We start from the raw sequence: 15,000 nt of genomic DNA on the forward strand, positions 1-15,000 counted from the left end.
CTGGCTGGATTCCAATAGGAATTACAAATCAATTTGCAAGCCAGCATAATGTAACTTCCAGGTAGAGTGTCAAAATGTAGTACATTTCCCAGGTTTTCTATAAATCTTTTTGGGTGAAATCCCTCAACCAGAATTTTTACATTTTTTTATCTGGGAATTTGGGGAAAGTTATCGGAATTTTGCAACTTTACTTGCAGACCTGATGACTTTCAGGCCACTGAGTTAGGGTAAAGCTTATGAGATATGTCATGTCTTGTCATAAAGAGTTTAATTATGATGACAACATTCACATAGGAACTCACTTCAAGAATGCCATATGACTGAACAAAATTAAAATAATTCAATAAACATGTCTTTGTCACTAACAACTACAGGCTGGAATCTCTACAATTCACTCGAAAAGGCAAGGCACACTGGGAAATTATATTGGATGCATTACTCAACATTTTCAAGCTATTACACCACTCAAATCATGACCCTCTACAGAGTCCCAGTGACTCTATCGGGTTGAATAATGACTACAAATTCATTTTAAATAACTGTAGTCAGATATGTTAAGTGTAACTGGTTTCTTCAAAAGTTTTGGGTAGTGACAGCACATTGGGGTTTACAGTGTTGGCCATAGGTCATTGGTTCATTGTTTTTCAAGGATCAATGTTCAGTTTATTTTTATCATATGAAAATAAATGTACATTCTTACAAATGACCTCGCCATTAAAGACTGAAAACGTAAAAATCTCCTGCCAAGCGTGATGGGTTATAGTTAATATGGTCATAGGTGAATGGTTACAGGTAACCTGGCTGTATGTGATTGGTTACTGTTAATAACCTGGACATAGGTGATTTGTTATTGGTCATCTGGCCAAAGATGATTGGTTACTGGTAACCTGTCCAGAAGTGATTGTTTTTTGTTAATCTGGCCATACAGTGCCTTTGCACAGTATTCAGACTCCTTGACCTTTTCCATATTCTGTTACGTTACAGCCTTATTCTAAAACGTATTAAATAGTTTTTTCCCCCTCATCAATTTACACACAATACCCCATAATGACAAAGCAAAAACAGGTTTTTAGAAATGTTTGCTAATTTATTAAAATAATAAAAACTGTATTCAGTATTCAGACCCTTTACTAAGTACTTTGTTGAAGCACCTTTGGCAGTGATTACAGCATCGAGTCTTCTTGGATATGTCGCTACAAGCTTGGCACACCTGTATTTGGGGAGTTTCTCCCATTCTTCTCTGCAGATCCTCTCAAGCTCTATCAGGTTGGATGGGGAGTGATGCTGCACAGCTATTTTCAGGTCTCTCCAGAGATGTTCAATAGGGTTCAAGTCCGGGCTCTGGCTGGGCCACTCAAGGACATTCTTGTCCCGAAGCTACTCCTGTGTTGTCTTGGCTGTGTGCTTACGGTCATTTTTCTGTTGGAAGGTGAACCTTCGCCCCAGTCTGAGGTCCTGAGCGCTCTGGAGTAGGGTTTCATCCAGGATCTCTCTGTACTTTGCTCCTTTCATCTTTGCCTCGATCCTGACTAGTCTCCCAGTCCCTGCCGCTGAAAAACATTCCCACAGCGTGATGCTGCCACCACCATGCTTCACCATAGGGATGGTGCCAGGTTTCCTCCAGACGTGACGCTTGGCATTCAGGCTAAAGAGTTCAATCTTGGTTTCATCAGACTCCACCAATCTTGTTTCTCATTGTCAGAGACCTTTAGGTGCCGTTTGGCAAGCTCCAAGTGGGCTGTCATGTGCTTTTTACTGAGGGGTGGATTCTGTCTGGCCACTCTACCAATAAGGACTGATTGGTGGAGTGCTGCAGAGATGGTTGTCCTTCTGGAAGGTTCTCCCATCTCCACAGAGGAACTCTAGAGCTCTGTCAGAGTGACCATCAGGTTCTTGGTCTCCTCCCTGACCAAGGCCCTTCTCCCACGATTGCTCGGTTTGGCCGGGAGGCCAGCTCTAGGAAGAGTCTTGGTGGTTCCAAACATCTTACAGTTAAGAATGATGGAGGCCACTGTGTTCTTGGGAACCTTCAATGCTGCAGAAATATTTTGCTACCCTTCCCCAGATCTGTGCCTCAACACAATCCTGTCTCTGAGCTCTACGGACAATTCCTTCAACCTCATGCATTGGTTTTTGCTCTTACATATACTGTCAACTGTGGGATCTTATATAGACAGGTGTGTGCCTTTCCAAATCATGTCCAATCAATTGACTTTACCACAGGTGGACTCTAATCAAATTGTAGTAACATCTCAAGGATGATCAATGGAAACAGGATGCACCTGAGCTCAATTTAGAGTCTCATAGCAAAGGGTCTGAATACTTATGTAAATAAGGTATTTATGTTTAAAAGTTTTAAGAAATGTGCAAATATTTCTAAAATCCTGTTTTCCATTTGTCATTATGGGGTATTGTGTGAAGATATCTGAGGATTTGTACATTTTTTCTCTATTTTAGAATAAGGCTGTAAAGTAACAAAATATGGAAAAATTCATGGGTTTTAAATACTTTCCATAGACACTGTAGGTGAGTGGTTACTGGTATTCTGATTGGCTACCTCCGATGACTGCCTTGTCTCCCATGATACGTTCCAGGAAGCTGGCCCCGAGGTCCTCCATGGCCTCGTTGGTGGGAGCAAACAGGGTGAAGTGACCTGGCTGGCCCATTTTATCCATCACACCCGAGGCCAAGGCTACAGCCTGCGGGAGAGGACAGGAGACTTAGTATCGTACTACTTCTAATACTATCCCCACATCTACTACTACTCCTACTACAGTTCCCCATCTGAGACCTTCTGGCTATGTTTACACAGGAATCCCAATTCTGATCTTTTGTGAAGAGTTAGTGAAGGTAGAAAACCTATCTAGTCAGATTAATACTAGCCACTGTCATATTGTGGTCACATTACAGTAAGAGATTACAGTCAGGTCAGCATGTTTAAGGAGAAGAAGTCAGATTACAGTCAGGTCAGCACGCTTAAGGAGAAGAGGTCAGATTACAGTCAGGTCAGCATGTTTAAGGAGAAGAGGTCAGATTACAGTCAGGTCAGCATGTTTAAAGAGAAGAGATCAGATTACAGTCAGGTCAGCATGTTTAAGGAGAAGAAGTCAGATTACAGTCAGGTCAGCACGCTTAAGGAGAAGAGGTCAGATTACAGTCAGGTCAGCATGTTTAAGGAGAAGAGGTCAGATTACAGTCAGGTCAGCATGTTTAAAGAGAAGAGATCAGATTACAGTCAGGTCAGCATGTTTAAGGAGAAGAAGTCAGATTACAGTCAGGTCAGCATGTTTAAGGAGAAGAGGTCAGATTACAGTCAGGTATGCATGTTTAAGGAGAAGAGGTCAGATTACAGTCAGGTCAGCATGTTTAAGGAGAAGAGGTCAGATTACAGTCAGGTCATCATGCTTAAAGAGAAGAGGTCAGATTACAGTCAGGTCATCATGCTTAAAGAGAAGAGGTCAGATTACAGTCAGGTCATCATGTTTAAGGAGAAGAGGTCAGATTACAGTCAGGTCATCATGTTTAAGGAGAAGAGGTCAGATTACAGTCAGGTCATCATGTTTAAAGAGAAGAGGTCAGATTACAGTCAGGTCAGCATGTTTAAGGAGAAGAGGTCAGATTACAGTCAGGTCAGCATGTTTAAGGAGAAGAGGTCAGATTACAGTCAGGTCAGCATGTTTAAGGAGAGGAGGTCAGATTACAGTCAGGTCAGCATGTTTAAGGAGAAGAGGTCAGATTACAGTCAGGTATGCATGTTTAAGGAGAAGAGGTCAGATTACAGTCAGGTCAGCATGTTTAAGGAGAAGAGGTCAGATTACAGTCAGGTCAGCATGTTTAAGGAGAAGAGGTCAGATTACAGTCAGGTATGCATGTTTAAAGAGAAGAGGTCAGATTACAGTCAGGTATGCATGTTTAAGGAGAAGAGGTCAGATTACAGTCATGTATGCATGTTTAAAGAGAAGAGGTCAGATTACAGTCAGGTCAGCATGTTTAAAGAGAATAGGTCAGATTATAGTCAGGTCAGCATGTTTAAAGAGAAGAGGTCAGATTACAGTCAGGTCAGCATGTTTAAGGAGAAGAGGTCAGATTACAGTCAGGTCAGCATGTTTAAAGAGAAGAGGTCAGATTACAGTCAGGTCAGCATGTTTAAGGAGAAGAAGTCAGATTACAGTCAGGTCAGCATGTTTAAGGAGAAGAGGTCAGATTACAGTCAGGTATGCATGTTTAAGGAGAAGAGGTCAGATTACAGTCAGGTCAGCATGTTTAAGGAGAAGAGGTCAGATTACAGTCAGGTCATCATGCTTAAAGAGAAGAGGTCAGATTACAGTCAGGTCATCATGCTTAAAGAGAAGAGGTCAGATTACAGTCAGGTCATCATGTTTAAGGAGAAGAGGTCAGATTACAGTCAGGTCATCATGTTTAAGGAGAAGAGGTCAGATTACAGTCAGGTCAGCATGTTTAAGGAGAAGAGGTCAGATTACAGTCAGGTCAGCATGTTTAAGGAGAAGAGGTCAGATTACAGTCAGGTATGCATGTTTAAAGAGAAGAGGTCAGATTATAGTCAGGTCAGCATGTTTAAGGAGAAGAGGTCAGATTACAGTCAGGTCATCATGCTTAAAGAGAAGAGGTCAGATTACAGTCAGGTCATCATGTTTAAGGAGAAGAGGTCAGATTACAGTCAGGACATCATGTTTAAGGAGAAGAGGTCAGATTACAGTCAGGTCAGCATGTTTAAAGAGAAGAGGTCAGATTACAGTCAGGTCATCATGTTTAAGGAGAAGAGGTCAGATTACAGTCAGGTCAGCATGTTTAAAGAGAAGAGGTCAGATTATAGTCAGGTCAGCATGTTTAAGGAGTAGAGGTCAGATTACAGTCAGGTCAGCATGTTTAAGGAGAAGAGGTCAGATTACAGTCAGGTCATCATGTTTAAAGAGAAGAGGTCAGATTACAGTCAGGTCAGCATGTTTAAGGAGAAGAGGTCAGATTACAGTCAGGTCATCATGTTTAAAGAGAAGAGGTCAGATTACAGTCAGGTCAGCATGTTTAAGGAGAAGAGGTCAGATTACAGTCAGGTCATCATGTTTAAGGAGAAGAGGTCAGATTACAGTCAGGTCAGCATGTTTAAGGAGAAGAGGTCAGATTACAGTCAGGTACTTACGCTGAAGGATGAGAGGTCTTCGTTGACCTCCAGGATATCCTTGATAGTGTTGCCCACGGCGGTGATGACGCGGTCGATGACATGTACCACCCCATTGGTCGCCACCTGGTTACCATGGATAATCCTGGCACAGTTCACTGTGACGATCTGCAGAGGAAGAGAGGTGATTGGTTAATTGGCATGACTCATTGAATCATTCATCCTCTGAAAATAACAATGATATAAAGTGATTGATGTGAGGTAAAATAAACATGCCTGTGATTTAGGGCTAGGTAGGGGTTGACAGAATAAATACAACTAGGCCAAGAGTCTAGCGATAAGAGCTAGCTAGGAGTTAACTACATACAGAGGCGTCATGCACATAGGGAATGTGCCCCCTCAGATTTGTCCTGCTTAAAAAAAAAATCAGATGTTAAATGAATTACTAAACTTCATTTTTAAGCCTATGTTTTATCATAATTATTTATAAAAAAAGATCTGCCAGCAGTATTTTGCAGAGGGGGCACACTGACTGAACCAGTCAATAAGTACTGAATAAGACTCACATTCCTTTCAATATTTTACCTGGATTTTAGCAGAGATGCAGAGAAGAAAATTTAGTTTCTCAAAAAAATCTAAAAATAACCACGCATAAAAATATTAATTATGATGCAATGATACTGATGTGCCTGTATTGATGATGTGTGTAATGATTCCAATGTAATGTATTGTAATTTTGATGTAATATCCTAGGCATGTTAGTGCAGTATATTGAGATGTGTGATTTACAACAGTCAGAATGACAGTATTTTCACGCCAACCGGTAGCCTATAGTGTACCGTAAAATTACAGGGCATTTTTAGCAGTTCAGTTACCTGTAAATTGCCGTAAAACAACGTTACCAAAAATGTAAGTACAAGTATTTCTTACCGTAAAATACTTTAGCCCTTAGCAACGCAGACGCTCGTTGGCGCGCGCGAGCAGTGTGGGTGCAATAATTGAATAACATATATTCCTACATATATTTTGCAACGCTCGCACACGCACACGGCGAGCGGTGTAGTCAGGGTTTAAGGGTGTTCAAATCAACAAGACATTTTTACAGTGTACATATCTACCTCAACTACCTCGTTCCCCTGCATATTGACTCAGTACTGGTACCCCGTGTATACAGCCAAGTTATTACCTGGTACTTCCTGTATATAACCTAGTTATATCTACATATCTACCTCAACTACCTCGTTCCCCTGAATATTGACTCAGTACTGGTACCCCGTGTATACAGCCAAGTTATCATTACTCATTGCGTATTTATTATTACGTGTTTAACTTTTCTATTATTTCTCTATTTTCTTTCTCTCTGCATTGTTGGGAAAAGGACCCGTAAGTTAGCATTTCACTGTTAGTCCACACCTGTTGTTTACCGAGCATGTGATGCATAACATGTGATTTGACTTGATTTTGAATTCATTTGAGTTAGGGGTTTACTACGTACCCCATTGGAGTAGTGATTGATGTAGAGTCCCATGTTGTTGTACATGGAAGAGATAGACATGTCGTTCTTCAGGTCTTTCGTTAGCATGCGTCGGTTGACCATGTGGTAGTGCAGGGCGTTGTACAGCTCGACGTTCACATTGCTCACCAAGGCACTACGCACCTCCTGGAGATAGGAGAAACAGGAGAGAGTTAACGCGAGAGAGAGAGAGACCAGCCGAGCTATAACTGTCTAAGCAGCTTCATCTGAAACATACTAATTAACCAACGAATGAACAAACTAACAAACAAACTAAACAAAATAAACAAACTACTGACTGATTGATTGAGTGACTGACTTCAGTTACTTCTACTTACAGGGTCCAGCAGGTCCCAGGCTTCGTTGCTAGGGGTGAACATGGTGAATGATCCCTTCCCTTCGATCTCCTCCCTCACCTTAGAGAGTTCAGAATACTCCTGGGTGGTACTAGCCTTCACCTGTCCCAATGTGCCATACACATGGTCTATAGGAGCCACTGTAGAGGGAGAGAGGGTCGACAGAAGATAGTGCTTAGGCTACTATGTTTTTGAAGTCCTGGGACATCCTCACCTTCACCAGGTGCAAAGTGCCATATATTTATGAGCCACTGTGGATGGCAGTCACTGTCAACAATATTGTCTACCAATCTTTTGTTTAATTTGTTAAATGGGAGAGCAGAAGGAAGATAATATTACAATGGTTCTAGGTAAGAATGACTTACTGTATTTGTATTTGTATTTATTATGGATCCCCATTAGCTGCTGCTTTCTGGGGTCCAGAAAAATTAAAGCAGTTTTTATACAATTTTAAAAACATTACAATACATTCATAGATTTCACAACACACTGTGTGCCCTCAGGCCAATACTATTATAGTTGCTAAAGAGTTATTATAGAGTTATAGAGTTATTATAGAGTTATAGAGTTATTATAGAGTTATAGAGTTATTATAGAGTTAGAGTTATTATAGAGTTAGAGTTATTATAGAGTTATAGAGTTATTATAGAGTTAGAGTTATTATAGAGTTAGAGTTATTATAGAGTTATAGAGTTATTATAGAGTTATAGAGTTATTATAGAGTTAGAGTTATCATAGAGTTATAGAGTTATTATAGAGTTAGAGTTATCATAGAGTTATAGAGTTATTATAGAGTTAGAGTTATTATAGAGTTATAGAGTTATTATAGAGTTAGAGTTATCATAGAGTTATAGAGTTATTATAGAGTTAGAGTTATTATAGAGTTATAGAGTTATTATAGTGTTATAGAGTTATTATAGAGTTATAGAGTTATTATAGAGTTAGAGTTATTATAGAGTTATAGAGTTAATATAGAGGTATAGAGTTAACATAGAGTTATAGAGTTATTATAGAGTTATAGAGTTATTATAGAGTTATTATAGAGTTATAGAGTTATTATAGAGTTATAGAGTTAATATAGAGTTAGAGTTATCATAGAGTTATAGAGTTATTATAGAGTTATAGAGTTATTATAGAGTTATAGAGTTATTATAGAGTTAGAGTTATTATAGAGTTATAGAGTTATTATAGAGTTATAGAGTTATTATAGAGTTATAGAGTTATTATAGAGTTATAGAGTTATCATAGAGTTATAGAGTTATTCTAGAGTTATTCTAGAGTTATAGAGTTATCATAGAGTTATAGAGTTATTATAGAGTTATAGAGTTATTATAGAGTTATTATAGAGTTATAGAGTTATCATACAGTTATAGAGTTATTATAGAGTTATAGAGTTATTATAGAGTTATAGAGTTATTATAGAGTTATAGAGTTATTATAGAGTTATTATAGAGTTATAGAGTTATTATAGAGTTATAGAGTTATTATAGAGTTATAGTTATTATAGAGCTAGAGTTATTATAGAGTTATAGAGTTATTATAGAGTTATTATAGAGTTATAGAGTTATTATAGAGTTATAGAGTTATAATAGAGTTAGAGTTATTATAGAGTTATAGAGTTATTATAGAGTTAGAGTTATTATAGAGTTATAGAGTTATTATAGTCTTTATAGAGTTATTATATTCGCTGTAGAGTTACTATAGTTTCACTAGAGTTATTATAGTCACTGTATAGTTATTATAGAGATATAGTTACTATAGAGTTTGGGTTATTATAGAGTTAGAGTTATTATAGAGGTATAGAGTTACTATAGAGTTATTATCGTTGCTGTATAGTTATTGTAGAGTTATAGTTATTATAGAGTTGTTATAGAGTTATTATAGTCGCTTTAGAGTTATTATAGTTGTCATATATTTATTACCGTTGTAATATAGTTATTATTGTGGCTATATAGTTATTACAGCGGCTATAGCGTTTTTATATTGGCTATAAAGTTATTATAGAGTTATATAGTTATTATAGTGGCTATTGCGTTTTAATATTGGCTATATAGTTATTATAGTGGCTATAGAGTTTTATATTGGCTATAGAGTTTTTATAGTTATATAGTTAATATAGTGGATATATAGTTATTATAGAGTTATATAGTTATTAAAGTGGCTATTGAGTTTTTATAAACTATATAGTTATTATAGTGGCTATAGAGTTTTTATAGTTGCTATAGAGTTATTAGAGTTGCTATAGAGTTATTATAGTCATGACAAAGTTATAGAAGTTGCAGTATAGTTAATATAGTTGCTGTAGAGCTACGATGCATGATAGGGTGAAAGAGGTGGGAAGTGGGAGTGTGATGGGGATGAGGGTGACAGATAGAGGTGGGAAGTGGGAGTGTGATGGGGATGAGGGTGACAGATAGAGGTGGGAAGTGGGAGTGTGTTGGGGATGAGGGTGACAGATAGAGGTGGGACGTTGGAGTGTGTTGGGGATGAGGGTGACAGATAGAGGTGGGACGTTGGAGTGTGTTGGGGATGAGGGTGACAGGTAGAGGTGGGAAGTGGGAGTGTGTTGGGGATGAGGGTGACAGATAGAGGTGGGAAGTGGGAGTGTGTTGGGGATGAGGGTGACAGATAGAGGTGGGACGTTGGAGTGTGTTGGGGATGAGGGTGACAGATAGAGGTGGGAAGTGGGAGTGTGATGGGGATGAGGGTGACAGATAGAGGTGGGAAGTGGGAGTGTGTTGGGGATGAGGGTGACAGATAGAGGTGGGAAGTGGGAGTGTGTTGGGGATGAGGGTGACAGATAGAGGTGGGACGTTGGAGTGTGTTGGGGATGAGGGTGACAGATAGAGGTGGGACGTTGGAGTGTGTTGGGGATGAGGGTGACAGATAGAGGTGGGAAGTGGGAATGTGTTGGGGATGAGGGTGACAGATAGAGGTGGGACGTTGGAGTGTGTTGGGGATGAGGGTGACAGATAGAGGTGGGACGTTGGAGTGTGTTGGGGATGAGGGTGACAGATAGAGGTGGGAAGTGGGAGTGTGATGGGGATGAGGGTGACAGATAGAGGTGGGAGTGTGATGGGGATGAGGGTGACAGATAGAGGTGGGACGTTGGAGTGTGTTGGGGATGAGGGTGACAGATAGAGGTGGGAAGTGGGAATGTGTTGGGGATGAGGGTGACAGATAGAGGTGGGAAGTGGGAGTGTGATGGGGATGAGGGTGACAGATAGAGGTGGGAAGTGGGAGTGTGATGGGGATGAGGGTGACAGATAGAGGTGGGAAGTGGGAGTGTGATGGGGATGAGGGTGACAGATAGAGGTGGGAAGTGGGAGTGTGATGGGGATGAGGGTGACAGATAGAGGTGGGAAGTGGGAGTGTGATGGGGATGAGGGTGACAGATAGAGGTGGGAGTGTGATGGGGATGAGGGTGACAGGTAGAGGTGGGACGTGGGAGTGTGTTGGGGATGAGGGTGACAGATAGAGGTGGGAAGTGGGAGTGTGTTGGGGATGAGGGTGACAGATAGCGGTGGGAAGTGGGAGTGTGATGGGGATGAGGGTGACAGATAGAGGTGGGAAGTGGGAGTGTGATGGGGATGAGGGTGACAGATAGCGGTGGGACGTTGGAGTGTGTTGGGGATGAGGGTGACAGATAGCGGATGGAAGTGGGAGTGTGATGGGGATGAGGGTGACAGATAGAGGTGGGAAGTGGGAGTGTGATGGGGATGAGGGTGACAGATAGAGGTGGGAAGTGGGAGTGTGTTGGGGATGAGGGTGACAGATAGAGGTGGGACGTTGGAGTGTGTTGGGGATGAGGGTGACAGATAGAGGTGGGACGTTGGAGTGTGTTGGGGATGAGGGTGACAGATAGAGGTGGGAAGTGGGAGTGTGATGGGGATGAGGGTGACAGATAGAGGTGGGAGTGTGATGGGGATGAGGGTGACAGGTAGAGGTGGGACGTGGGAGTGTGTTGGGGATGAGGGTGACAGATAGAGGTGGGAAGTGGGAGTGTGTTGGGGATGAGGGTGACAGATAGAGGTGGAAAGTGGGAGTGTGATGGGGATGAGGGTGACAGATAGAGGTGGGAAGTGGGAGTGTGATGGGCATGAGGGTGACAGGTAGAGGTGGGAAGTGGGAGTGTGTTGGGGATGAGGGTGACAGATAGAGGTGGGAAGTGGGAATGTGTTGGGGATGAGGGTGACAGATAGAGGTGGGAAGTGGGAGTGTGATGGGGATGAGGGTGACAGATAGAGGTGGGAGTGTGATGGGGATGAGGGTGACAGGTAGAGGTGGGACGTAGGAGTGTGTTGGGGATGAGGGTGACAGATAGAGGTGGGAAGTGGGAGTGTGTTGGGGATGAGGGTGACAGATAGAGGTGGGAAGTGGGAGTGTGATGGGGATGAGGGTGACAGATAGAGGTGGGAAGTGGGAGTGTGATGGGCTTGAGGGTGACAGGTAGAGGTGGGAAGTGGGAGTGTGTTGGGGATGAGGGTGACAGATAGAGGTGGGAAGTGGGAGTGTGATGGGGATGAGGGTGACAGATAGAGGTGGGAGTGTGTTGGGGATGAGGGTGACAGATAGAGGTGGGAAGTGGGAGTGTGATGGGGATGAGGGTGACAGATAGAGGTGGGAAGTGGGAGTGTGATGGGGATGAGGGTGACAGATAGAGGTGGGAGTGTGTTGGGGATGAGGGTGACAGATAGAGGTGGGACGTTGGAGTGTGATGGGGATGAGGGTGACAGATAGAGGTGGGACGTTGGAGTGTGTTGGGGATGAGGGTGACAGATAGAGGTGGGACGTTGGAGTGTGATGGGGATGAGGGTGACAGATAGAGGTGGGAAGTGGGAGTGTGATGGGGATGAGGGTGACAGATAGAGGTGGGAGTGTGATGGGGATGAGGGTGACAGGTAGAGGTGGGACGTGGGAGTGTGTTGGGGATGAGGGTGACAGATAGAGGTGGGAAGTGGGAGTGTGTTGGGGATGAGGGTGACAGATAGCGGTGGGAAGTGGGAGTGTGATGGGGATGAGGGTGACAGATAGAGCTGGGAAGTGGGAGTGTGTTGGGGATGAGGGTGACAGATAGAGGTGGGAAGTGGGAGTGTGTTGGGGATGAGGGTGACAGATAGCGGTGGGAAGTGGGAGTGTGATGGGGATGAGGGTGACAGATAGCGGTGGGACGTTGGAGTGTGTTGGGGATGAGGGTGACAGATAGCGGATGGAAGTGGGAGTGTGATGGGGATGAGGGTGACAGATAGAGGTGGGAAGTGGGAGTGTGATGGGGATGAGGGTGACAGATAGAGGTGGGAAGTGGGAGTGTGTTGGGGATGAGGGTGACAGATAGAGGTGGGACGTTGGAGTGTGTTGGGGATGAGGGTGACAGATAGAGGTGGGACGTTGGAGTGTGTTGGGGATGAGGGTGACAGATAGAGGTGGGAAGTGGGAATGTGTTGGGGATGAGGGTGACAGATAGAGGTGGGAAGTGGGAGGGTGATGGGGATGAGGGTGACAGATAGAGGTGGGAGTGTGATGGGGATGAGGGTGACAGGTAGAGGTGGGACGTGGGAGTGTGTTGGGGATGAGGGTGACAGATAGAGGTGGGAAGTGGGAGTGTGTTGGGGATGAGGGTGACAGATAGAGGTGGGAAGTGGGAGTGTGATGGGGATGAGGGTGACAGATAGAGGTGGGAAGTGGGAGTGTGATGGGCATGAGGGTGACAGGTAGAGGTGGGAAGTGGGAGTGTGTTGGGGATGAGGGTGACAGATAGAGGTGGGAAGTGGGAGTGTGATGGGGATGAGGGTGACAGATAGAGGTGGGACGTTGGAGTGTGTTGGGGATGAGGGTGACATATAGAGGTGGGAGTGTGTTGGGGATGAGGGTGACAGATAGAGGTGGGAAGTGGGAGTGTGATGGGGATGAGGGTGACAGATAGAGGTGGGACGTTGGAGTGTGTTGGGGATGAGGGTGACAGATAGAGGTGGGACGTTGGAGTGTGATGGGGATGAGGGTGACAGATAGAGGTGGGAAGTGGGAATGTGTTGGGGATGAGGGTGACAGATAGAGGTGGGAGTGTGATGGGGATGAGGGTGACAGATAGAGGTGGGACGTTGGAGTGTGTTGGGGATGAGGGTGACAGATAGAGGTGGGAAGTGGGAGTGTGTTGGGGATGAGGGTGACAGATAGAGGTGGGAAGTGGGAGTGTGATGGGGATGAGGGTGACAGATAGAGGTGGGAGTGTGATGGGGATGAGGGTGACAGATGGAGTGTGAGGATGAAAGTTAGGAGCTAGGATTAAAGTCCATGCGAGGACACACCAGGGGCGAACTGGGACCAGAAATCGGCTCAGGCATTTCTGACGAAACAGCCCATTCTTGAGGCCCCCCATTATTAGCCTGATAATGATCATGTTACACAAGAAACTCAAGACAGGCCCACTAGACCAAATAAATCGCCCGAAATGCCAGATGGCCTGTCCGCCCCTAGTAGACACTTACCTGCAGGGCATCCTTTCATGCCTTCCAGCTTCATGTAGCCAGGACAACACTCATACAGAACCACCCTGGAGAAAAGACAAGACAGCAATTAGCTACATGACAAGATAACAGAGAGAAGTAGTCGGTATGTAAGTTAGGCCTAGTCGTTACCCTGGCCAAATCAAAACAATATGGCAAAGAGTTTTGGAAGAAGAAAAAGAGGAAGAAGATATCCAACAACAGGCATATTTCAAACAACACCATTACAAGCACTATGGCGTCAGCCTCAGAAATAGAAAAGTAGAACACACTACAATTATTAAAGACAGCATTGGCGGACAACACAAAGTGAAACGACCAAATAACGTCACAATTTAAGCTGAATTGGAGCTGAATGGGCTTTGAACCGAAGCATGTCAACCATCTTGTATGAATTATGGGACTGATTGCACAAACCAAGACACTATTGATGTGTAAGAGAAGATAATTATTCTTCTAAATTGGGATATGTTCCCATGGACAAATTAGCTAACAATTATGATCTGGGAAGTGTATCATCTCTCCAGGGATCTGGTTCATCATCTTTGTTTTTGTCCTTGTCCAATCATAAACAAGTGGTCAACAATGCTGTGGTATAAACAGATAGTAAGATCAGTATTGGAAACTATATCGGATTGATTTCCAAACTATGACTACGGAGCTTGAGCAGATAATGGACCAGTAAATATTATAGTTCAATGCATGAAAGCAACTTTGTCAGAACGGATAAACTCTAGTGATTGCCAATTGTGTTTAGTAATATTATTTGCCTTATTTTTGTTGTTGACTCCTAAAATGGCCTCCCATGGATTGGCAGGTTTTCACACTCTGTCAGTAGATGTGTGTGTGTGTGTGTGTTTCAGATAAAATACATTAAAACGTTATTAGTCACATGTGTTGGTGTGGACTAACAGTGAAATGCTAAATCCCAACAATGCAGAGGAAACGAAAATAATAAGAGATAAGTTAAACATTTAATCATAAAAGTAATAATAAATACACAAGTAATGATAACTTGGCTGTATACACGGGGTACCAGTACTGAGTCGGTGATAACTAGGTTATATACAGGAAGTACCAGGTAATAACTTGGCTGTATACATGGGTACCAGTACTGAATCAATGATAACTAGGTTATATACAGGAAGTAACAGGTAATAACTTGGCTGTATACACGGGGTACCAGTACGGAGTCAATGTGCAGGGGAACGAGGTAATTGAGGTAGATATGTAGATATAACGAGGTATAAAGTGACTAGTCAACAGGATAGATAGTAAACAGTAGCAGTAGCATATGTGTAAAAAAGGTCAATGCAGATAGTCCGGGTAGCTATTTAGTAAAGTATTTAACCAGCTGTTTAGCAGTCTTGTAGCTTGGGGGGTAGAAGCTGTTCAGGGTCCTGTTGGTTCTAGACTTGGTGCTCCATGACTTGAGTGGCTGGAGTCTTTGATTTTTTTTCTTCTTCTGACACCGCCTGGTATAGAGGTCCT

At 43.0% G+C, this 15,000-nt stretch overlaps 1 protein-coding gene across 4 annotated transcripts in view; it reads right to left on the reverse strand.

Moving 5' to 3' along the window:
- The window catches only part of LOC139552843 (periostin-like), a 96,127-nt gene that overhangs the window by 61,382 nt on the left and 19,745 nt on the right, over positions 1–15,000 (reverse strand). For all 4 annotated transcript variants that reach the window (XM_071364925.1, XM_071364923.1, XM_071364924.1 and 1 more), the window contains exons 3-7: positions 13,492–13,556; positions 6,989–7,146; positions 6,633–6,797; positions 5,159–5,305; positions 2,558–2,699 (exon numbers count right to left, since the gene is read on the reverse strand). In XM_071364925.1, coding sequence (XP_071221026.1) covers positions 2,558–2,699; positions 5,159–5,305; positions 6,633–6,797; positions 6,989–7,146; positions 13,492–13,556 — 677 coding nt within the window. The remainder of the gene's footprint in view (positions 1–2,557; positions 2,700–5,158; positions 5,306–6,632; positions 6,798–6,988; positions 7,147–13,491; positions 13,557–15,000) is intronic.

This window comes from Salvelinus alpinus, chromosome 24 (genome assembly GCF_045679555.1).
Source record: "Salvelinus alpinus chromosome 24, SLU_Salpinus.1, whole genome shotgun sequence".
NCBI lineage: Eukaryota > Metazoa > Chordata > Actinopteri > Salmoniformes > Salmonidae > Salvelinus > Salvelinus alpinus.